General features: G+C 41.2%; 1 protein-coding gene across 2 annotated transcripts in view; it reads right to left on the bottom strand.

The window, feature by feature from the left end:
* The window catches only part of hdac4 (histone deacetylase 4), a 123,663-nt gene extending 101,527 nt beyond the window's left edge, over positions 1–22,136 (bottom strand). For both annotated transcript variants that reach the window (XM_026144284.1, XM_026144285.1), the window contains exons 1-2: positions 22,018–22,136; positions 8,312–8,506 (exon numbers count right to left, since the gene is read on the bottom strand). In XM_026144284.1, the coding sequence (XP_026000069.1) occupies positions 8,312–8,333 (22 nt within the window). In that variant the 5' untranslated portion in view covers positions 8,334–8,506; positions 22,018–22,136. The remainder of the gene's footprint in view (positions 1–8,311; positions 8,507–22,017) is intronic.
* Between the last annotated feature and the right edge of the window lie 2,126 nt (positions 22,137–24,262).

Genomic DNA, 24,262 nt, shown 5'->3' with positions numbered 1-24,262 from the left:
GTGTGGCTGAACTCGGTGATCTCGCATAGATTAATTCAGGAAGTTTCCTTGTTCCCCAGAGTAAAGGCTTCATGTAGCCTCTGGTGATATGGGTATTCTAGATAATGCAGAGTTTTACGATCTTATGAGTTTATGATAATATATTTGGATGAAAACTGGGCTGTGGCTAGTCCGAGACACCAAGGCTTCCTGTCTTAACCTATGTAAAAAAAAGAAAATCCCACTTCTATCACATTAGGAAGCCAGTTGTTGCTTCTCAAAGACTTGGCTAAAGTTTTCAAAGATCGCCTGCTGGAATATATTTCATAAGAGCAATATTTTTGCGTTATTTGTCCTTTCTGCTGTTTGGTCAAGAAATGCTGAACAAGATATTGCTGCTCTTGATGAGGTTCTGCTTTTAAAAGTAGGACTTCATCAAATAAATCAATAAAAAAAAAAAATCAGCCAATCCATTGTTCTTTCTGAATTATCATTATCAACTCAACCTAGAGCACTAAAACACAACCAGACAGCACCCAAGAGTTTAGTTTCTATTCCAAGTTATAGCCAGATTAACCACAGCCAATATAATTTCATTTCATATAGTGAAATCAGTGGCAGTTGACCAAAGATGAGAAGAGAAGACAGCTTAATATCATTAGTATAATACATTTTAAAATGCTGTTATAGCATATGAAATCAAGCAGTGACACACCAGACTAATTTCAAAGTGTCTTCCTCCCATTTTTCCCCTCAGCTCGCCAATGATCGGACTAAGGTCGCGTTTTCATCTTTATCTGACTCTTTAAAAGTTCACAGGTCACTCTGTGTGAACGTAGCCTTAATGTTCACTCAGTTCACTCTGTGCGGCTATATATACCTGAAAACATAAACTTGACATTTTGCATATCAACCACCCACTCATGTATCACTCCACATCCAAAATAGCAAGTGTGTTTATCCAAAACACAGATAATGCAGCAGCACTACTGTGGCTTTGTGCGCTGCAGCCAACAAGCAGCTTGATGCTAACAAAAATATCACAAATCGAGGATCTTTCCATTCCACAAAGATCTGTTTTTTATATTACATTAAAAGATGGAACACACACACACACACACACACACACACACACACACACACACACACACACACACACACACACACACACACACACACACACACACACACACACACACACGAATGGCAATGGAAACAAGATATCTAAATATAGCTTTGCTTTTAATTTGACCAGCAACATCATTGCAATGTCATACGGAAGAAATTTTATGAAAAGCAATCTTACCTGCTATTTATTTAAGAAATTCTTAATAAGAAGCCAGTATGTCTCAAAAAAGGCTTCAGATTGCACACATTCACACATGCAAGCTGCCAAGTGCAACCACAGGAGTCGACTCTTGGCAGCTGAGCAGCTCCATTGGAGCAGTAGGAGTTCAAAAGGCTTGGTGAGCACACGGTTCAGAAGGAGGAACATAATACACTCACTTAAACAACCCTGATTTCCCCAGATGAATCTGAGTTATAAAGCCAGAAACCTCCACGTCTGAAATCGTCTTCCTCTACCTCAACAAAGTCACTTGTGCCATATTAGGAATCATCTCTTGCTGCAGACTGAATTTCATCAGTTAACTGGAGAACTGGTTGAGTAGTGCTGCTTAAAAAAATGTCAAGTCCCTCTTGGAATGGGTTGGTTTGTAGTACTGTTCAGTAAAAGCAACAGGCAGGAAGGTTTAGGGCCAATTTGTTTCCATTATGACCTTCTGAGCAGGCTAGAAGCACCAAGGCCCCACTCAAAGTAGAGCCGTCACATGGCAGAATCGTGGCACAACGCCCTACTGCTGCTGGCTGGTGCTGATAGAGACATTATCTTCTCACAGAGGAAAGGAATGAGAGAGAAGGAGGTTTCTGTGAATTAATCATGAATAAGATGCCGTGAAATGATGTCAGCTAGCAAAACTCTGAAGATTAGGCTGCTACTTTAAATGATGTTAACCAGGATCAGATTGTTTGGGGAGTATCACAATGAGAAGACAAGAACAGTCAAAAGTTCCACAAACACAGAGGGGGAAAAAAATAATTTAAAGGGCATGTGCTACACTCATTTCCAGTTCCATAGTTTTGGTATTCTTCCATGCAGGATTCACATTACAAAAATCATTATTAGTCATATCCTGAATCTCTAAATATACCTCCTTCTCTTCCCTTTAACCCCTACCTTCATCTGATTGGCTGTCTCTCACAAACAAAACATTTGAAGTGATCGTTTTATACCTCAGCTCTCAATTTCTGGTGACAAACATCCACATTTAAACTTTGTGAAAGAAGTCGATGAGTGATGTTTTGATGGCAATATGCTGTTTTCTGTCAATAAGCGCTGCTTTTATCTGCCATTAGCCTCAGTTAGCTGCTGTTAGTCCCCATTAGCTGCTGTTAGCCAGCGTTAATAAAACTGTCTTTAATAAAGTGAACGTAACATTGTTGGGCTCTGATGCTAAGTGAATAAACTCTCATATGATGTGAGGATGTAATCAAACTGTGGGAGCTAAAGTGTGATTTTTAGGATACCTGAGCATAATACTAGCTGGCACCGTTAGCTTATAACAGCGGTCCCCAACTCCCGGGCCTCGGACTGGGACCGGTTCGTGAGTCGTTTGGTACCGGGCCGCGAGAGTTGAGGCTCAGGTGTGAAATGTATGGTTTTCAGGGTTTCTATCGGTTTTCAGCGTTATTTTGTTATCGTTTTTATCGTTAACTTGGTTTTCCTGGGTCTTTTCACGTGTGTTATGAATAAATCTTCTTTTTTTCGGTACCGGTACTAGTTTTATTTTGTTGTATTTATCCGCGACACCTTAAAGGCCGGTCCGTGAAAATATTGTCAGGCATAAACCGGTCCGTGGCGCAAAAAAGGTTGGGGACCACTGGCTTATAACCTGTTGTTGCCCTTTGGCCATCGAGTTCTCTTCTCCTCCACCTTTGGTGTTCCATGTATGTGGTCAGTTTTAGCTACATACGAAAAACACAACTATTTGCATTAATCTCTGTCCCAGCCACTGCATTTAAATATGGTGGGGCAAGATGATAGCTTCCACAAACTACAAACCCAACTCCTATGTATTTTTAAGAGATTAATTACAAGCTCATGAGAATGCATATGTTTGCTGGAAAATGTAACTACACACTATAATTAAGAATACAAACCTTTTTATGTATTTAATAACCTCAAAAATTACTGACAGACTGACTTTAAGCAACTGATAAAGCAGTGCAAGCATTTAGAGTCTGAAAGCCGAGCTTTTAGCTCCCTGAGATTGCTCGTACATATCTTGACCATGTTTGATATGCATAACTGTAATAGAGTACATTTCTGGGGGGGAAAAAAAATCATAACTGATCCACTAAAAATAAAATAAAAGCTCCATTAGATAAACCAAGACTATTACAAACAAGTTTACAAAAGTATGAGAGTATTCTAATATCAGCGACAGTCTCTAAATATCGGTTTAGTATTAAAATAAACGTTTCAATCTAAAAATAAACCTTCCTCTGCTAAATGAATTAGTCATTTCTAAAAGTTTATTTATCATCCATGAGATTAATCAGCAAAGCAAATAGAAACCTTGTTAAATGTCAGTTTTATCAGACCTGCATTAAAACCTTAAGAGGCAGAGTTGAGATAAGAGTGTTTAGACTGTGGTCTGAGTGGATGACTGCTTATCAGTTAATCTTAATCTATGGAACTGAGTCGCTGCAAAACCACCCAACTGTTTCTGAAACACGCAGTTTCTATTTTTAAAGCAACTTTCCTGCAAGGCAAGACCTGCTTTTTCAAACCACCAAATTGGTGCCACAAGTACAAATCTGCAGGGGAATGCCAATCATAGCGAGCGTGGCGGCTCCGTGGGGTATTTCATGCATTTTTAGCACGCCGTGGCACACAGAGTTAGAGGGACTCGGGGCTTATCCTCGGATTAATGCCTGGAAAAGTTCATTCTGCCCTGAGAGATCCAGGGTGCACCGAGTCCTTCCTAAAAGGGATTGTGTAACTGCTGGAACTTTTGATTTTGTTTTGTTCATAGAAGCAGGAGGATTACATCCTCAGAGACCCACCTGACCCACCTCCCTCTTCTCGGCTGTCCCCTGCTGAACTCAGCGGACTTCATCCCACAGCCAGATGGGAAATACAGCAGTACACGGATATTCTTTTCAGAGCTTTCTGCTGGGCAGAGGTCTTAAAGACAATGGGGCCCTCTTGCATTTCACTTCTAAATGTGAAGCCTTACGCGTTAATCTTAGAGGTCAATCATTTTCTTCATTTCACTACTTATGCCAGACCGGACATCTGGGAAAAACCCCATAACTACATACAAGGTCAGCTCATGCTGTCATTTCTTTTCTTTTCCCCACAAAGCAACGTCACATGCAGCAAGTATTAAGTTTCAGGACAGCCTCGTTTACTAGCACGGCTGCTGAAAGATTAAATAAGAAAAGAAAAAAAATCAACACAAAAGGCCGGGTATGAGAGGACGTTAAAAATCCATTACCACATTGTCACTGCTACCAAAAACAGCCCTAAAAATAATCTAATTATGAAATGATCTTTAATTACGTGAAAGAACACTATGCATAACAAAAAACACAAAACCGCAATTCAGTACCGAGCTTCTTGTTCCAGCAGCGGCAGCAGCAAAGCTCTGAATGCTTAATAAATTCTTCTGAAGGCTGCACCGCACGCTTGTTTCATCTGACAATGAGACTACTTGAATGGAATAGTCTGGAAAACTGTAGAGGGGAACACAATCATGAAGCAGTAATCTTATTTCTCCACAGCAGCTCCCATTGTTCTCCTAAAAATGCTTCTGTTTAGTCCGGTTCAGCTCTCATTCCAATCCATCACTCCATTGAGAAATATTCTGCAGAGCCAAGGATAAATTAGAACAATAACCTCGCTGCGCGATTTGAATGCAGCAATCAGGCTCGGATAGGAGAGAGTACCGTTGTGCTCCTCCAGCTCTTACTAGATAGCAGTAGCTGCTCTGTGCACGGCTGCAATCAAGCCCAGATGAATTGAACCACCTCGCTCTGTGTTCGACTTCCCTGATAACTTCCTCTGATTAAGCTCCTGCTTAATTCACTCTGCCTCTCGACTCTGTCGACTTCAGTCATCTTTAGACAACTTTCAAAACGTTCAGACTTAAACCATCAATTAACACCAGAGCCTTCTCCGATACAGCGACACCGGCCTCTGTAAATGAGGAATCATCGGCGTGGACCGGCAGGTGTTAAGCTCCCTTTTTGAAGATTATACTTCACTTGCAGTGGCCTGGCCCAGGCTAGCCACTCTCTTCTAATCCACCACTGCAAGCTTTTGATAGCTCCCACTGAGAGTCTTTATTACAATTTCTGATTAAAACCTGGAGCCAGAGAGAAAACGAGACAGACTGAGAAATTAGAGTGACAGAGGAGAAGGAAGGGCAAGTGAAAGAATTAAAAATTACTCCTATTTCAAATGCAGGAGCGTAAACTGCAGAGCAGCTGCCTTTGATTACCTTTAAATCTAATACTTGGGCTTAAATTTTGTTAGAGGAATGAGCTGACCCCAAAGGCCTAAACACGTATCTCATATTCTGACAGGAAACAGACCCTCCAGGAAAGACTACAGAATGAAACCCTGCATTTTTAGTTTAAAACTGCGACATTAGCACCACTACTGAAATGCTAGAACCAGACAAAATTGACGAGAGCCAAGGGAAAAAAAAAAATCATTAAGATCATGAAGAACGCACTGCCTCGATCAGTAGAGAAAACAAAACAAAACAGTCTTATCTGGTTTCAACTCCAGCATCATTTATGAGGCGCTTATTGTGCCGTCCTTCCTCCCTGATACTGAATAATCTCTGGGATAAAATCTACACATGGCTGTGGTCATCCCAAAAACATGAATAATTCACAGCCATCTGCCATAAACCAACAGTCTAAATTAAAAAAAGACCGAGGAGGTGCGATTCCTTTATTGTGATCACTTCTTTTATTTTGTGTGTGTTTGTGTGTGTCACAGAAAGGAAGTGTGGGTCTGCTTTTGATTCACTTTATTACGTCGTCACAGGAAGCGAGACGGACTCACGTTCACACCTACAGATTTAAATAATTAGCAATTTAGAATTCGCAGTTAACCCAACCCATGCATATCTTTGCACTGTGGGAGAAAGCCAGAGTAGCAGGAGACGTAAACACGTCTCTACCTTCTCGACAATTTAAGCCAATGTCTGCAGTAAATTAGAAATGAAATGTTAGATGTAAAATGTTATTATGTACAGGTGACTGTTGTATGAGGTTAGTGGAAGTCTCCAAAATGATCACGTGTGTAATTATCAGTAAGGCTGCTGGTTCTCAAATTTGGGGCCGAGTGATTATTTTACTCACAACTAAGCCTAAGACAACAGCAACAACCTCACCTTTAACCATGTGAATGGTCTGTTAAACAACGCTGCGATCATTTTATCTCCCCCAACTTTTTAAAGGCTGTTAAAGCCTCACTGCTGATTAGCACTGAAGCTCCACACCATAAAAAGCGATCTTCAGAGCTCCAACTATCAGTTACTTTAAAGCAAGTGGTTGTCATGTTGAAAGTGATATGTTAGTCAAGAATGTCATCACACCTACTACGTTAAAGTGACTAAGGTGCTTTTGCAGACATGAAGCAGACCCGTTAAGATGCCGCCAGCATTTCATGGTTTCAAGGCAAGAAAAAAATCCAGCGGGGAGTTTTCTTGGTCTCACTTTGTCAAAGTTTGTGGCTGCTTTGTTTACACATTCTGTCCAGACTGCAAACATAAAGCATAAGTACTAAACAGCAGCATCCATATCATCACAGAAGAGGAGGCTGGGGCCAGTCCAAGAGGCAAGAACAAGACTGAGACTGCACAATACACTCTGACCCAAGTGCATACAACATCCAGGATTTTTTCTGGTTAGACTCTAGAGGTCTCAAAGCTTTTTTAACCAGCTATACAAGGCCTCCAGCACCAGACGGCCCCTCTCTCTGTTTGTGTTCCAGGCCGGCGAGTCGCTATGCATGACGATTTATTGACGCAAGATCCCCCTCAGCCAGGACTGCCACCGATTACTGCTGCTGGAGAGAGGAGACGAGGGCAGGGAGAGGGGGGTAGACAGAAGGGGAAGGTCTTGCAGGGATAAGAGAGTTTTTCTGTGTGTGTGTTCTAGCTCTGCCTCCAAGGCCATAAACCCAGTTCCAAAATGCCAAGTAGCATGTCAACATGCCAGTCTTTGCCACCCAAGTTTAAATCAGACAAAAGGCTCTTTAGTCCTCTAAGTGGTGGTCTGAAAAAATAGGAAATGATGATCTGTCATACGTGGAAAAAGGCTTTACCAGAACTGCACAAACTGAAGGACGACAAGGAGAAAATGAACTGCTAACATGAAGTGAAACTGAGCAATGAGAGCTTAATTTCTGAGCTCCCCAAAGAGAAGGAACGTCTGGCACTGGATGAATGCTCTGGCCTAATGCAAACACAATCATCCCTCACCTATTTTTTATTTCATTTCATAACAGCTGACACTTGTTTTTCAAAAGATTTGTCCATCAGCAGATTGTTAGCTGTGACGTAAAAATTCCACCTCCCCAAATGAAATGAAAAACATGCGACGAATACAACTCTTCCTTTAACTAAACACTGGAGAAACGTCATCAATTCAGATTTATTATGTGAAAAAAACCAAAACTGCTAAGTTACATTTATGTCATATATTCTGAGCATGAGCAGGGAACAGAAATGACCAAAATAAAAAGGAAATGAAACAGGAAAACACGGCCCACTCCAACGATCACTTGCATAACGCAGCGTATTTAAGAAAAAGAAAAAAGAGGAAGAAGACCAAGAAAGAAATCAGTAAATATCTTTGGCCTGTGCCAGTTTTCCCCGTAATGTGACGACATGAATCCCCTCTGACGCAAACCCCTTTGAAAAGCCTTTTGGCAGGGACTCAACCATTTCTCCAAACACTTTTCAAAAGAATAGAAGGTGATGCCAGCAAGCTACATTGTGTCACACAGAATCTTTAGTACTGCAACAATTAATAAATGCCTGTGAAATCAATTTGCTGAACATGACCAACACAAGCAGAGCTTGATGGGAAGTGAGGACACAATGGACCTTTTGTCCAGTTAAGTAAAATAGAAAATCCAGACCTGTGCTAAGGAGGAAAAGAATATATACTTTTCCCATAACACAGCAGCTATAAATCTATTCAAAATAAACTGCCGTGTTTAAATTTTACATTTCTTATTTCTTACCTTGGCAACTGTGAGAGCTCATTGTTATGGCTGCTGTTGCTCGTGCAGACTTGATGTGGAAAGAGAGGAGCGAGGGCGTCAGTGCGCCTCTGTCATGGTCACCATCGTTCGCTACCCAGCTCGACCAAAGAGGAACATGGATTCATCACACTGTGCCACAGAAGAAGACCTCGTTGGACTGCTTCACCAAACAGCCTGTGAGGAGGAGATACAAAAAAAAGCGGGGGATTTCATGCAGGCGCTCATTTATCACTGCAATATGCTCCAAATTTTTAAACAAACTTAAAACAAACACGTTTATGGTTTTTGCCATTCATTTATTCCTCCCTGCACAGGCAACAAAGCACAGACAGCCCTGCATGCCAACCAGCTTTCAAAGAACTGATGACCCCAGTTCAAAGTTTCTGCCTCTCTTCAGCCCCAATTAAGTCTCTTGCACAAAACTGTCCAGGACATTCTGACACATAGTTGGTGAAAACCACTGACAATTAGAAAATAAACTGCACTGCAATTTCTGCTATTGCTGTTACAAAACAAAGCCAAGTGTTTAATATTCAACAGCAACTTCCTAATTGTTGTAAATCTGTTATAAACAGTCTTACAATTACAATTGTTGCTAAAAGTGAGAAATAAGGTGAAGAAAATGTGGCAAGAATCAAGTTAGGACACGGTCCTGAGTCGCACTTTCTCACATGCAGCACACAGCAGGAGACGGTCTGCAACAATGCTGGAAACACAGAGTTCAGTTTAGGTGAGAGTGTGTTCGGCAGGCAACACACATGGCTTGCAGAGAATTTCCCGGACAAATACCCTCTCCATTCTCACAATCGGACATCACGCAGCCTTTGCTCTGGGGAGCTGCTTCAGTAAATACTCTTTAATATTCAATCCAACTGGCTTGGAGATTTTCATTTTGACATAAAACTCTGCTCAGTTATACAGAGAAAAGTTCAGGGCAGCAGTGCAGGTGTTAGACAGCTTGGATTTGGTGGAGAAAAGCAGGAGTGGGAATTCAGTCTGTGCAGGGGCTGTGAAGATGAACTTCCACAACAGCTTGTGGGCTTACAGGACTGATGTTCTCCAATGCTGATGGTTGAACAGCCAAGGGAGCAACAGTGGGGCTAACTACGAAGAGGGAAAAAGTACAAAAAAGGCAGACTGGACATTCGTTTTCATTTTTAACACTCTGTTGTATATTTTGGCATCTCTTCTCCACAGCAGGGGCTAAACCAAAGGACCAACAACACAGCAAACAGCAACAAGAGTAGCCCACAGGGCGGGTTGGTCCACATATTTTTGACACTGCCCTCAAGTGACAGGAGGCGGCTACAACATGTCCATGTGGGTCTTCCAAACTTTCAGTGCACGAGCAAATTTAAAACGGAGACTAAAAGAAAGAGAACGGAGTGAAAGCAAACTGGCAAGTTGTATAAGATGTTTATTTTTTTTATCAAATCAAAATGATTCATTTGAACCATCTGGCTTTACGTAAAATCACAGCATGTTTACAGAGTAATGCGAGTCACTATCAGAACTGTCATCACAACACTGCCTGAGCCACACCCAGCAAAGAGATTGAGCAGGTGTACATCGGTGATTAAGCACTGCAACAATAATACACCGCATTTTTCACATTTATGCATCAGAGCTTACCGGGGCACACGCCTTTGCAAGCATTTTAAGATTTGATCACATCTATTACTGTTACACTGTTACCGTGTTTGCTCCCACAGTTTGCATGGTCGGCCTGGGAAAGTCACTGCCTAAATGAAAGGCTGTAGTAGAGCCCCAAATGAAATGCAAACAGAGGCTTCATGAAGGCTTAGACTCACCTCTGAGTCAACAGCAGAAGAAAGAGGGGAAGAAAACTTTTCATACTGCCTGGTGTTTGTGTGTCTTATGCAATCAAAACTGCAAGCGGTGCGCAAACAAACACACAGAGAGGCCTCTGGCTCTTCAACTTTAACCGGCAGAAACTAAAACTCACCTCTGTCACGTCTAACAGGTGTCGGCAGAGCTGAAAACAAACATGTGGTAATGAGAGCTGCAATCAGTCCGTTTAAACCCCACAGTGGCCGCAGCAAAGTGCGTCTGCGCTCCCTTCTCTTTCTCAAACAGACACGCTCGCTCTTTAAAGCTGCTAAACTGAATTACTGTCACATACCTACGTTCAGTTCTGTTGCGCAGAAAAATAAAACTTCATGGAAACGTATTCCTGCCAACAGTCTCCAGGCTCTTACCTCAGCTATCAGGAATTACCATAAACACCATAACGGTCCCTTAAGTCTAGAACAAAATCTGAGAAACCAGATTATTAATTGCCGTCAAATGTGAGGGGAAAAAGTGTCAGAGTACTGATGGGATAACTGCCACTTGTGACTTTGAGAAAAAGATGAATGTGTTGCTATGACAAAAGTCAAAACACAGTATTTCCACTCTTTGTGTTGAGTGTGCTCTTCATAGCATCTTTCAAGCCATTGGGCAAAACAACAATGGAAGAGGTTTAGATGTCAGTCTGAATTCCTGATAAGGGTGTGTGTTTAGTTACATGTACACTGGTGACACTTGGATGACCGTGAGGGACACCGAAAATGGGTGTTGATGGATTTGCTGAGGCATGGGGTGTCAGAAAAAGTCGCCAGGGTGCCAACTGGAGGGCAGTGGAGCTATTCTCAGCTCAAACCACCTATTTTTGTCAGACGAGTTGTCTCACACACACGCGCACACACACACGCGCACGCGCACACACACACACACACACACGTAGACACACAATGTGCTTTTACAGTCTGTTATAGTGTGACAGCAGTGACTTTAGGCATTTTCTCCTCCTGCTCTCTCTGTTGCCAAACACATACACCATGGAGCTCAAAGACAGGCCTTTACCGACTCCAGCCAGTTGCAGATTGTAAAGCTGATCTGTTGTCAGTTGTGATGCTACTTCCACATGACTTCATTTTTTTTCTCCTGGAATCTTAATTACTCTACGGGGATCCCATTAAAAATGGATCTTTGTACAACACTGCAGATATTTCTTTTTCCTGCACTGTGGCACCATAAAACACATCACCTGCATCTCTTCAAGCATCTCATTTTCACCGGCTAACTCGTCTGGATAAGATTTATTATTCTCATGCAGTGAAGTTTGGATCTGGAAACGTTTCATGGCGCTTGACAGGAAAACAGCTCTCAGGACCCCTTAATGGACTTCATTTCCCAAGCACTCTGAGCACTGCCGGGAGTAATCACGATAGCATAAAAATAACATGTGGTTGGATAGTGAGCAGTAAACAACAATTAAGAGACCCCTTGCATAGCTCATGAAATGAATCATTGAAAATGCATTTGCTCCATGAAGACCGCCTCAGCCTCTCAGCCCTAATTGACTATGAATTATTCAGCTGGCGATGGGATTAGTGCCTTGTATGCCATGGACTGACATGTTTCTGAGGTGTAGAGTCTTTACAGTGTGATAGCAGCTCAGTATTCTTGAAATAGATGTGGATGGCCCAACAGGAAGCTTTTTGCTTTATTATTACCACCAAGACAAAAGTAGAATATTGTAGTGTGTCTGACAGGAGCTGGTCGGTCCATCTGTGAAGTAGAGCTGGGCGATATAAGGTTTTTTCATATCAGGATATGTTTTTTTCATTTCAGGCGATAACGATATCTATCACGATATAAGCCAAATAACTATATTTGTAAGATTTAAATGTGCCATTGCTCACAAGTAAAATGTGAAATAATCAGCAGCTTGTTTTTATTTAAATATTTATTTCCCATAATAAGTTCAACAGGGTAGATGTACTTAAGGAACATGAGACTTTTTCAGATAAATAAAGGCAAATATTGCAAACTACACAAAAGACAGCCGCTAAAGCGTTTAAGTTTCAAAATAGAACAAACGAAACAGACTAAATTGTCAATTCCACTTAGAAACAAAAGATTAATTCTAAAAATAAATCTTAGTTTGTTTTACAGAAGAACAGACAAAACTGACTAACTTTTGTCAATATCAAATAAACTGAGAACTAAAAGGAAATTCTCAATCTCTCCTTGTTGTATAGCTTAGCTTTTCAAACAGTTTTAACAGTTACTTTAGTCTGACAAAAGCCGAATGACGAATTAGCGCTTCCAGTCAGAGACTGAGGCTACGTCCACACGTACACGGGTATTTTTGAAAACGGAGATTTTCCGTTTTCGTTTTAAAAAATAATCCCGTCCACACATAAAGGCAGAAATGAAGGAAAACGCTGCTATGAACATGCCAAAGCAGCAGGTGGCGCTAGATTCCTAACCGTGCAGAAATGTTGGCCAATCAGAAGTCTAGAAGCCTCGGTGGGAAAAAGTAAACAAAGCTGGGGCATAGAAGCAGAACCGAGTCGTATGTGTGGAGGGACAGTAACTGTGTGTATGTGTAAGCATTTAAACACTGCAGAGAGTAGAATTAACAGTATTGTAGAAATTCATTTCACTGAAACAATAACGTGGCGCACAGTGTGACGCATGCACCAGTTTATTGTATTTCCAGACTTACTTTCGGCACAATTTACAGTGCACGCTACTCTGTTTTTTGTCAGACTTGAAATAGCCGAAATACCTTCACACTACGGAACTTCTATGGCTCTTCCGTTCGACAATCTCTCCGGCGTTGGAACCATCATCTGTTTTCTCTTCGGTCACGCTCGGTTGATTTTTCTAGTCGGCACACTCATTTCCTCCATTACCCGCTGGCTGCTTCCCAAACAAACACACGTGCGGCTTGGCACTTGTGCTGTACGTAACAAGTAACGCGACGTGACGCTGCGGCTGTGATTGGTTCGGCTCTGCGCTACTTAATTTGGATTGGCTGACCTTTTTTTTTTTTTTTTTTTTTTTTTTTTTTAAAGAGGACAAGAGCGGCGAGGTCTATCGCGATAGTTTAATTTCTCTATCGAGTAAAAGTTATATCGCGATACATATCGTTATTGTTCTATCGCCCAGCTCTACTGTGAAGTTCAGGGTGTAAAACAAGGGCTGGGTAATGTACAGCTGATATAATTTCAAAACATATACCGAATGAGACAGTCCTGTTTATATAAGAATGTCCTTTGATGCTGAGGTATATAAAGTGTGCCCTAGATAAAGCTCTCTATGCAGACTCTCACTTTCTGCAGTTTCTCCTGACGTGAGTGATAACTAAAGTTTGAGGCATTCGTTAACTGAATGTTAAAATTGCATTTGTGACTGAAGCTGATGAGGTTTCCTGCTTTATTTAAACGAGACACTAAGAACAAAACTGCTCTTTTCAAAGCCAAAATACTCAACAACAACAAAAAAGATTCAAATCTCATAGTTTTAGATTGTACATGCCAAAGACCTACGAGAACAGCTGAATCACTGCACCACCACTGCTTCCAAAAAGCCTGAAACCGTCATTGCTTTGAAAAGGTAGATTGTGGTCATAAGAATTAGAACCTGTACTCCATCACTTTTGGGTGCGTAAACCCTAAAACAGGTCTTGCATTATATCTGCCTGCGTGCACCTTCACAGAAATGACTGCTCTTATTTTGACAGTAGTTTTGGCACAGTGGACAGGAGCTTAGTCCTGCTGGAAAGTAAATCAGGATTTCCATGAAGCTCATCAGCAGATGGAAGCATGAAGAGCTTCTACCACAATCTCGTGGTAGAAGGCTGCACTGACTTTGGACTTGATGAAGCACAGCTGACCAACAGCAGCCAACTCCAGCAGATCACACCCCAAAGCATCACAGAAACGTCACGCTGGACTTCAAATCCATTGGATTCTGTGCCTCTTTACTCCAAAATGTACTTTTATCTGAAAAGAGCAGCTAGACTACTGAGGAACAGTCCAGGTAAGACACTTCTGACAGTGTTTCTGGTTCAGGAGCGGGTGGATATTTGGATGAAGTCTATTCAATGACACAAGCCTCGTCCACTTGAAGTTCTTTAAATCATCTTTTCTTTAAAGTCCTCATTTTACTGACACCTTTCCCTTCATATCAACTTCAATACAGCACACAATGTTCCACATCAAAATGCAAAACAGTAACCGAGTACATGTTAATGAAATGACTGGAGATAAAAATCATGAGACCAGCCTCGAGACCTGGTACCGGAGTTCTACACAAATTCAAATAACATCACGGATATTGCATTAAAAGTCTTTTAAATTAAGCGACTTTAAAATGTTTTAAATGCAGCTACGGTGAAGGCAAATCATTACTAAACATTCAAGCCTAAAGTGGTGGAGGTCGTGTTTTATTTCTCAACAACATACCATTTTAGCATTACTTCTGTTCATGTACTGACTCATCTTCAGTCACAGTTTTTATTACTGGGTTAACGTCACAAAATGCTGGAATTCATCTAAATGTCAAATAAAATATCCCGACGTGGGTGAAGCACACCAGCTAAATGCCCGAAAATTCACTTTTCCTGCATCCTCAGCTGATGGTTGACTCAACCAGATGCAACTTTTTATGTTGAGTTATTTTTTTAAATTAATAGTTTCAGAATATTAATGCAACTAGGAAGGGAATATGAACCAAAATTCCCATCACAAGAACAGACAGATTACCTGAAATGGTCTTTCTTTTGCCTATTAAAAAAATGGCTATTTGCACAATGGCTGAGTGTGCAGGCCTGTCCATCACAGGTACCAAGCTCTAACCCAACACAGCTGTGCTATTAATAGACACAATCAGTGAAAGGAAAACAAAATGGGCACTAATAAGGATGTCTTTCCAAACTGCAAACCTATTGATAACCGATTTCAGAGCGCTAGGACGGGTTCCAAGTCAGGAGGAGGTCCTGGAAAAACACAAAGAGCTAATACGGGTTATTATTAGAGTTGCGAGGCACCAACAGGGTGTAAGGGGCTGAACTGTGGGAGAATAATTCACAGCCATGAGTTCATTGGGTGACCACAAGAACTCATCAAACCTCAAAATCACATCAGTTGAGGATGAGAGCTTCTGTATAGCCGCCCATTAAAATCCCAGCATCCTTCTTGCTGCTTTCAATCTTTGTCTTCTTTTCGGGCCAAAATCCATTTTCTTTGATTAAAGTGAAATTTCAATCTATACTAATGAACAAGTCTGAACGTAACAAAGCACTCTTCTGCTAATAATAGAAAAGTCCTAGCATGCACAGCTGTCTTTCCTGGAAGGTTAACATCAACATACCTGTACTGAAAGTTTTCTGGATCAAAATATAAGCAATGTGTGCTGATTTTATCAGGTTGCACGTTTCCCTACATTCTTACTGGTTTAGAAAATCCAAACATTAGCACACTGATACTGTAAATGGTAAATGGGCGGATTCTTCTATAGCATTTATACAGCCATTTGTTTTTTAAAGAAATGTTAGAATCGTGCAAACAGTGACAACACCATTTTTGATTGGACTATATATAGTATATAGTGCAAAAAAGTAATTGTAAAATATGTATGTGACAAATATTTTAAGATTGTCTTAGGGAGCACCAAAACACTAAAACATGACAGTGGTCATTATAATGTTACAGACAGGCAAGAACGATAATGCTATGATTTCATTCTTAGCCCGCTACCTTAATGACAATTTTAAGCCAGGAGACAAATGTTATCAATTTTGTCTGTCTGTAACATCATAATTAATAACTTAACAGATGGCTAACATTGCTATCAAATGAAAATACCTTCAGCTGAAAGATCCACCTTTGATTTGGCAAAGATTTTAATACCAGATGCAATTCCTAAAGCAGCGCTCCCAATTAAGGAGGCATGGGACCAACACCAACACTAGGCGTACACTAGTTTGTGATCCCCTGAGGCTGGGTTTGTAACTCCTAATAGTTAAGCAACTAAAATTATTGTTTGGTGGCCAAGTTAACATTTATGATGGTTCATGACCTCTGAAAATTGTTCAGTGTTGTGGACATCAAATACTTCAGCTGCTGGTAAGGGGAGGAGCTGTGTACCTACCTGTCTGCAACTGCTCTGTGTGATGTTTTGTGTCAACTGGAGGAGGCCAAGATGCTGTCATTTGTATTGGTACTGCTGCAAATGATAACATAATCACAAAGTAATTTGCAGTATTATCAGTCAAGTTAGTATCTGAGAATCTATTTTTTTGACAACCGTAACAGAGGTAGGAGGTATTGTGGAGGGAGGGAGTAGTCTGCAAGTATTGTGTGTGCATGCTTGCTTTCTAAAATTCATTGATTCATTCATTCATTCAAATATACTTCACGCAAGTAACTCCAACTCTGACTTTAAATCAGTAAGCCTGGCACAGCAGCAGGTGAACCGGTTGTCCATGTGCTCCAGGTCATGGTTACAGAAAAAGGTTACAACTGCTGACGAAGAAAGACCACCACTGCCAGCGTCAGTCCCAGATGGTGATATTGAAGTAAATACAGATGTAGAAGACTCTTGGTGCATAAGCAGGTGAATGGCATTGAGGACCGCTATAACAGCCAGCCAGCCCGACCTGTGCGGAAAACCCAAACTGTTAAGGGCAGCAACAAGGCGGCTAGCAGCAGAAGAATGAGAAAAAACGCAAAGGGATCATCTACTAGTAAAGTGATGGTGTCATTCCAACAGACAGCTAAAGAAATCATAATGAAAAATATACTGCTAATATACTGAGGCCGTTAGACCTACAGCCGCGCAAGTTTACATGTGGAAAACACTGAATGGTTAGCATGTGCCAACTTTAACACTGTCAGATACCGAGAAGCAACTTTTGCCATCTGCATCTAGTTTTCTAAATACACATGGCACAATGAAGGTTATTGAAGTGAGACTAAAACCAACATATGGTGATTAAGAGGAATTAAAATCTAAACTACACTCATTTGAAAAGCAACTGTCAACTGCAGTTTTGGTTTGATAGACAAATTACTATTTGGACCATGCTGCTTGAGTATGAAACCAAAGCTCCAATGCCATTTACAAAGCCAATCAGTGTAACATAAACAACATGTGAACAAACAGGGGTGCCTGTCCCAAATACCAACCACATGCTAACTGATTTTAGAGGTTCAAAGTCAGGACAAGAACAAAAGAGCTAAACAGGGTTTTTTTATTGGAGTTTTGAGGCACCAACTGGGGATAGAGCTGAATGTTGGAGAATAGTCAACAGCAATGAACTCATACAGCACCCAAAGGGGGTCAACACAAGGATTCATCAAGCTTCAAATCACATCAATTGAGGCTGAGAGCTTCTTTACAGTTGGCCATTGAAAATTCACAGTCCTTTTTTTACTGCCTTCAATCTTCCTCTTGTTTACTTTTGCTGTTTTTCTGGCCAATATCCAGCTTCCTTTCTTTTTATAAACTTGCATAACAGTAAGCCAAATGAGAAAAAACAATGTACTGTAACCATCTGTTGACTGGTTGGCTGCTTTAGTTGAAGGATTCATGTGCAGCCGATTTCCCCAAGTGTCATTCAAACTATATTAGTGTCTTCTCAAACACTGTGCAATCAAGAGAAGGACAAAATAAAAGAATAAATGAATACAGACTGAAATCAAAGATACAGTAGTATTCAGAACGGCAGTGAGCTGGTGGAACGACCTTCCCAGTTTACAAATTCCTACTGGGTGACTGTGGATTGCTGGGTTTTATTTGTCTCCGAGCACAACAGTCTCATTAATAGAACCCATTAGAATCCAACAACGTCCACAAACTGTCCACAAACAAGCAAACGTTCTGAGCGCCAGCTTGTCCTAAATAATAGAAGGAAATTGGAAAGTCAGACCCAGAATTTCACAAAGCACAATGGAACCAAGATAAATGAGCTTATTAAAGAGATTAAAAGAGGCAAACTTAGGACACAAGTGCTCATGAACTTTGGTAAGGTAATGATGTAGGTAGCCCGTGTGCTTACTGGTCTAAGGTCACTTACTGCAACTTCTCTTATGTGCGCCTTTCTCCTATTTTTGTCTACATTTCTCTTGTTTCTTGACTTTACACATTTCTCCTGTTTGCTATTTATATTTTATCCCAGCACAGTTGATGCGGAGCACCTACATTTTCATAGTCCATGTGCAATGACAATAAAGGGCTATTCTAGTCTATTCTACACATCTTGAGATTTCTGTACTCCTCTGAGTATACTACAAGCCAACATGGAACTTAGAGGTTTGATGCATGTACTCCCCATGATATTAATGCGTAGTACTGAATTGGGGCCAAGATGTACAGCTGTTATACATCCACTATATCTTTCCGTGCTACACCCTCCTTGGCGCAGTGATGATACCAGCTGGGGGACAAATCATACAAACAAAGCTTCTCAACAAGATTTTCTTCTTTGTTGGAATCTCAACTATTTTGTTCTGCATGCTTTACTTCCATCTATACTGTTTGAGTTTGTTTTGGCTCTTTCACAAGCGCTCGTTGATCAGTGCATCATTTCACACTGCATTCCTATTGGTCAGTTGGTAGTCAGCAGTCACACTGTGAAATGCTTATCCTACACTTCTGGTACTTTATGAATTTTGCCTCAGGCTTGGTTGGTTTAAAGACCAATATAACTTTGAACCTCTCTTATTACGTGACTTAGTACCATGAGTTTGGAGTAACGACCAAAAGATATCAGCATGACATATCACCTGTCTTGTTAGTCAACTTTTGTCTGGGAAACTCCAGGAAAAAATAGAGGCTGAATCAACTAGATGATTGAAGAAAAATAACAAAAAAACCTCTTTTTCCTTGTACTTTCCCAAAACCAGCATTTTAATCCGCCTAATAGCTCCTAATAGAAATACAAAACAATCTCACAGTGCACTCTCGGTTCATACTCAAACAAACAAAAGCACAACTTGCAGGCCATCATATAAAAGCTTTTTCCCTGATGAAAAGATGAAAAGACTGGTTACATTTACCCCAATCAGCCCAGTGTTAGAGACAGACAGAAGTTCTCTTTTTCTTTACTGTCAAACCCAAAGTCCTGCTTGAAAATGCAGACTTCCTAATATTACAGCCTTTTGCACATGGCACTAACTGCAACAGATTCCTTTAAAGTGGACATAATATGGCTGACATAATAACAATAGCGGGACTTCCAGTCTGTATTGTGCTATTAAGTCTCATTTAGCTTAAATATTACAAGAAAAAAAAACTATTTTCTTAAACACTAACGCCTAAGATCCAACACCCTCCAGCAGATATTGGGCAAGAGGCGAGTTACGCCCTGGGAAGGGCGCTGGTCTATCGCAGAGCTAACACATGCACATGTCTTTGGATTGCACAGGGAGAACACCCAAATCCCACACAGAAAGGCCCCGGCTGACCAGCTGTGAGGCATCAGTTCTTACCACTGCACCACTGTGCTGCCCACATCAAAATCCCACATTGCACAGTACAATTAGGAATAATTCAGTTCCACAAACACAAAAGTCTAAAATGTGAGACAGTTACTGCAGGTGTTTAAGCCATGCAGATGTTTTGTTAGATGGACTCACAATTAATTTACAGTGATTTAAAAACTCTCAGTTATCCTTTAAGTCCTTAGTCCACGTAAAGCTGTCGAAAGGGGAAAATCAAATGTGCAGGTGACTTTTTGTCTTTTAAAGTCAATACAAGCAATACAACAGGTGTTTCATTTGAAATCTGACCAGATTATTTATGCTTCTCCTGTAGCTTACTGTACACCCCCATCACGGAGATGCAGATACAGATGGATACAGAGCATCTGGTCAAAATCCAAGAACTGTCTTGGGTGGGTCGATCAACTCTTGTAGGGTCGTCCTTGCCAGAAAGCAAAAGGGTCCGACTCCGTTTCGCACTCACATTCTACAATAACCCACACAAATCATCATCACTGGTCTACAAAGACTAAAATCCAGAGGAACTGCAAGATATTTCACACCCCATGATCATTACAAAGAAAACAAGAAAGAGACTTAGATAATAATAACTGAAATCATTACCACGCACTACAACCATGTCAACATTTCCTCTTTGCATGTAGAATGCAAAATGGCAGTAATCGCCACAAAGAAAAACTTTGTGCAAATGCAAAACCATTTATTTCAAACAAAAACATTTTTTGTGGCGGCTTTGCGTTGCAATCCAAAACGCCATAATATGGTCTTCCTCTGGAATTTTTCATGTGGCCAAAGAATAATTACAGGCTGCCAGCCCCGTGGAGTTTTATTAGGCATGTTTAGAGTTTGTTTTGTACAACAAGACTTTGCATATGCTTCTTAAAGGGGACACCCATCCTCCAACCATCTTATTCTCCCACTTATTCCAGCTCAATACTTGGACTCAACTCCTTAGAGAAGTCACTTTTCCAACGTTCAAATAACCCTTTTTTTATCCTACAGTAGGCCTTGGTGTAACCTCTCAGGTTATCCACTGTCTTAACAACCCATTTAACTCACTCCCCAAATCAGCTTTCTTCTGGTTGGCTGCCCGTCTCAGTCAGAAGGTTCAAGTTTGCAGCTGCTGTGCTCACAATCAGTGTGGCGTGTCTGAGATTGCATGACATCACGAGAAGCCAAGAGTGAAAAACAGTCTAGAGCTGATCGTTCAGAGATGCCAGAAGCCCGAGCGTTTGGCTCACAAACATTTATTTCTTTTACACCATCATCTTCACTATGCTGTTACCTTCAAAGGATTGAGATCATGATGTAATGACATCCGTCATCACCAAACAACTGAATGAGACCACATGAGGACGTTTTGAAGCTGCAGAAGATCAGACATGCCTAACGAGTTCTCAGTCACAGACACTGCTGAACATCAGCTCTTAAAGAGTAAGAATATAACAGGCAGCAGGCTGTAGAAAGAGATCCTGCCATAATTCAATGATGCTGTTTTACATCTTCACCAGTCTGGCCTGTGCTCTCGGCAGACTCATCCTTTAGGAGGACAACTCAGACATTTCTTTAGTGGACTGCTGTGACCTTGTTCCCGTGGGGCCTGGAGTTTACAAGCATGCGCCAGCAGTGCTCCAGAGCTTGTAATGCTGAGGGAATAGTTTCCACTAGTGAAGGCTTACAGGAGATTTAGCAGAGCACAGGCACAGCCCTGCTGCTGCTCCGCTCTGTTTACACTTCACCGAGACAAAGTTTACAGCCAGAACTGCGGCAGCGCGGTCCGACCTCAGCAGAAACCTCCATCACACGCGCACGCACGCACACGGACACCCGTGCTGTCTCTGTGTTACTTGAGGAACTATGGAGCAAAGCGGTGCGTTTAACTACAAGAACAAAACTTTATGTGAGCTCGAACAGCTCCGCTGAAAGCGCGGCTGTTTGCGCCGAAACCTCCCCAGAACATCTGGCAGCCCTTCGCTGTAACCTCAAAGTCATCATGAAGGCAGTGTGCCAACACGAGGCAGAAACAGTGAATACGCTTTAATAACAGTCCGCTTCTCACCGCAGTCTGCCTCTACCGAACTGAAAGCTGAGCAACAATGTTGCACAACACACTGTTTTTGATCACCTACTACAAACTGCTGAAAGTGAGCAACAACGCATCTATTGCGCAACACTCACGGCTTCCTTCAGCTGACTGTAAAACACCCACAAACCCACACGAAACAGAGTAAAGTGGAGTTGCCCCACGACTGCAGCTCACTTCGGGGAGACGCAAAGCGCAGCGACCCCAGAGATAAACATCGCTAACTTTTTTTCAATCATGTGCCTTAAACGTTCAAAGCAAACACTGTTTATTTTTCCACAAACACGGAACAGAAACAGTACCTGAACCGAGCTGTGCTGGCTGGGAGCTGTTGCTGTTCTCCCGCTGCTTAACAGCATCCACGGAGCAGGGTTTTAGGACCCGTCGGTGCCGTTAAAAAAAAAATCAGTCATCCAACAGATCCGCCATACTGAATTAATCACGTGTCAGACAACCCCCTGTGTTTCCGTAGGAGGCGGGGTCTGCGGGCAGTATGATTGACAGCTGACGGGAAAATCTCTAAGTGGACACGAGGTAAGACCACCATTCTGACACACAGGTATCATCACCCGTCCTTATCCTCCTTTACTACCAAGTACATTAAGCTTTTTTTATTTTTAACTTGTTTAATGGGGTTTTTATGTATTTTACATTCAATAGAGGATTCATTTGATATCCAAGTATGTGCTCAGCAAATATATATATGTCCTAATTTTGTTTAAATTACAATAAACAGTAAAACAGCTCCTGAGTGCTGATTCAAACCTTTGGTATTTTTAGGCAAATACCAAAGTACAGGCCAAGCAAAACCCAGCCTGCACTAAAGAAACAAGGTTTCTAATGTCACTGGAATGCTCGGCACTCCTCTTACTTTAATATATAACACAAACAAGCCTGTACTTTTTTTTAATCAGGAAAAATAATGCACCCACTGGTACCGAAGAATGAAATCCCCGTGCGAACTCAGTCTGCTGTTTCAGTTGGTTCTTCCCACTCCGGGTCGACTTTCCCAAACTGCAGATAACATGTGTCAACTTGTCACACGCAGTAGCTGGTTTAATACTTAGGTGGAGAGATATGTGGCAACAGTAGATTTTCCAGAAGGGGTTGGAGGACTGCAGTTGCCCTCCTGGAAGTGAGCCTTCTAAAACCATATACACTTCAAATTACACACACACACATATATATATATATATGTGTGTGTGTGTATGTGTGTATAAAGCTGCCTTATAGTGTCCAAGGAGACATTCAATAGCCACAAAACCACATATGTAACTGATATCTGCACAGCACCAAAAGGCTTAATTCTCACCAGGGGGTAGTGCTCTTGATTCCCCTTGTTTGTTAAAGGAACACTTCCGTAAGCTGAGAAGTGCAACTCCAACTTCCTCTAACAAACTGGAGCATGGCATACATCTGTCTCATAGTTTTTCCTCTTCAGTCGCCACCAATGTTGGTCAAGTTACTTGAAAAAAGTAATCAGTAACTAATTACTGATTACTTCCCCAAAAAAGTAATCCAGTTACTTTACTGATTACTTATTTTCAAAAGTAATTAATTACTTAGTTACTCAGTTACTTTTTAAAAACACAATTTACAACCTGAGTAGGTGATAAAGCGACAGCTCTTTCAGCCCAATTCTACTTTTTCTGCATAATCCATCATACAAAATGTAATCAAATGGAAAAGTCTCTTTTTTAAACTTGTTTTATTAGTTTTAATCTTTTAACTTTATGCATCAAGCAAAAATTTTATTATATGCAACATTCTCTAATTAGTTTAACATTTAAACCTATTTTCTGCACATTCCAGCTCATAAAATAAAATATTTTTTGTGTTTACACTCAGTCTTTCAAATAGATGCAAGTAAAACACAGCAGAAAATAAATAAAATCAAAGACTCAGCGGTCCTTTTGCTCTATTTTCACCTGTAAAGCAGGAGCAGGGTAGGCGGAGGTTTACCCTGGTGCAGGTGTGCCGCGGTCAGTGGAAGAATCCGCGAGTTTCTCTGTGAGTTTCCCATTACGTCGTAGCTACTCGGTGCTTGTTTGGAAGTTTAGGGTTTTTTTTCGCTGTAAAAAGAAGTTTTCTTCCCACGCACAGCGGACGCTAATGTTTTTGTCACTTTTTATGGAATCAAACTCAAAGTAAGGTCAGTACTTCCACGCTTTAAACGCTGCACGCTCATACTCTCTCTGCACTCGATATGTGATCCATTGTTGATCTGCACACAGCTGTTGTCACGAACGTCGCACTTGCCTAAGTCACTGTCATGAGACATTCTCGCAAAAAATCACGGTTTTAGTAACGCAGTAACGCAGCGTTCCTACGGGAAAGTTGCAATAGTAATCCCTTACTTTACTCGTTACTTGAAAAAAGTAATCGGATTACAGTAACAACGCGTTACTGCCCATCTCTGGTCGCCACATTAATCCCTGTGACAGCTTTATTGGCTCGGTCAGTTTTACACAGCATCCCAAAATAAGTCAGCGAACAGTGAGTTCATCTTGTGTATAATATTAACTACAAACAGATGTTTAGTTTATT

Source organism: Astatotilapia calliptera, chromosome 16, assembly GCF_900246225.1.
Source record: "Astatotilapia calliptera chromosome 16, fAstCal1.2, whole genome shotgun sequence".
Lineage (NCBI taxonomy): Eukaryota > Metazoa > Chordata > Actinopteri > Cichliformes > Cichlidae > Astatotilapia > Astatotilapia calliptera.
The sequence above is the reverse complement of the archived record's forward strand: the minus strand, read 5'-3'. Positions and strand labels throughout refer to the sequence as shown.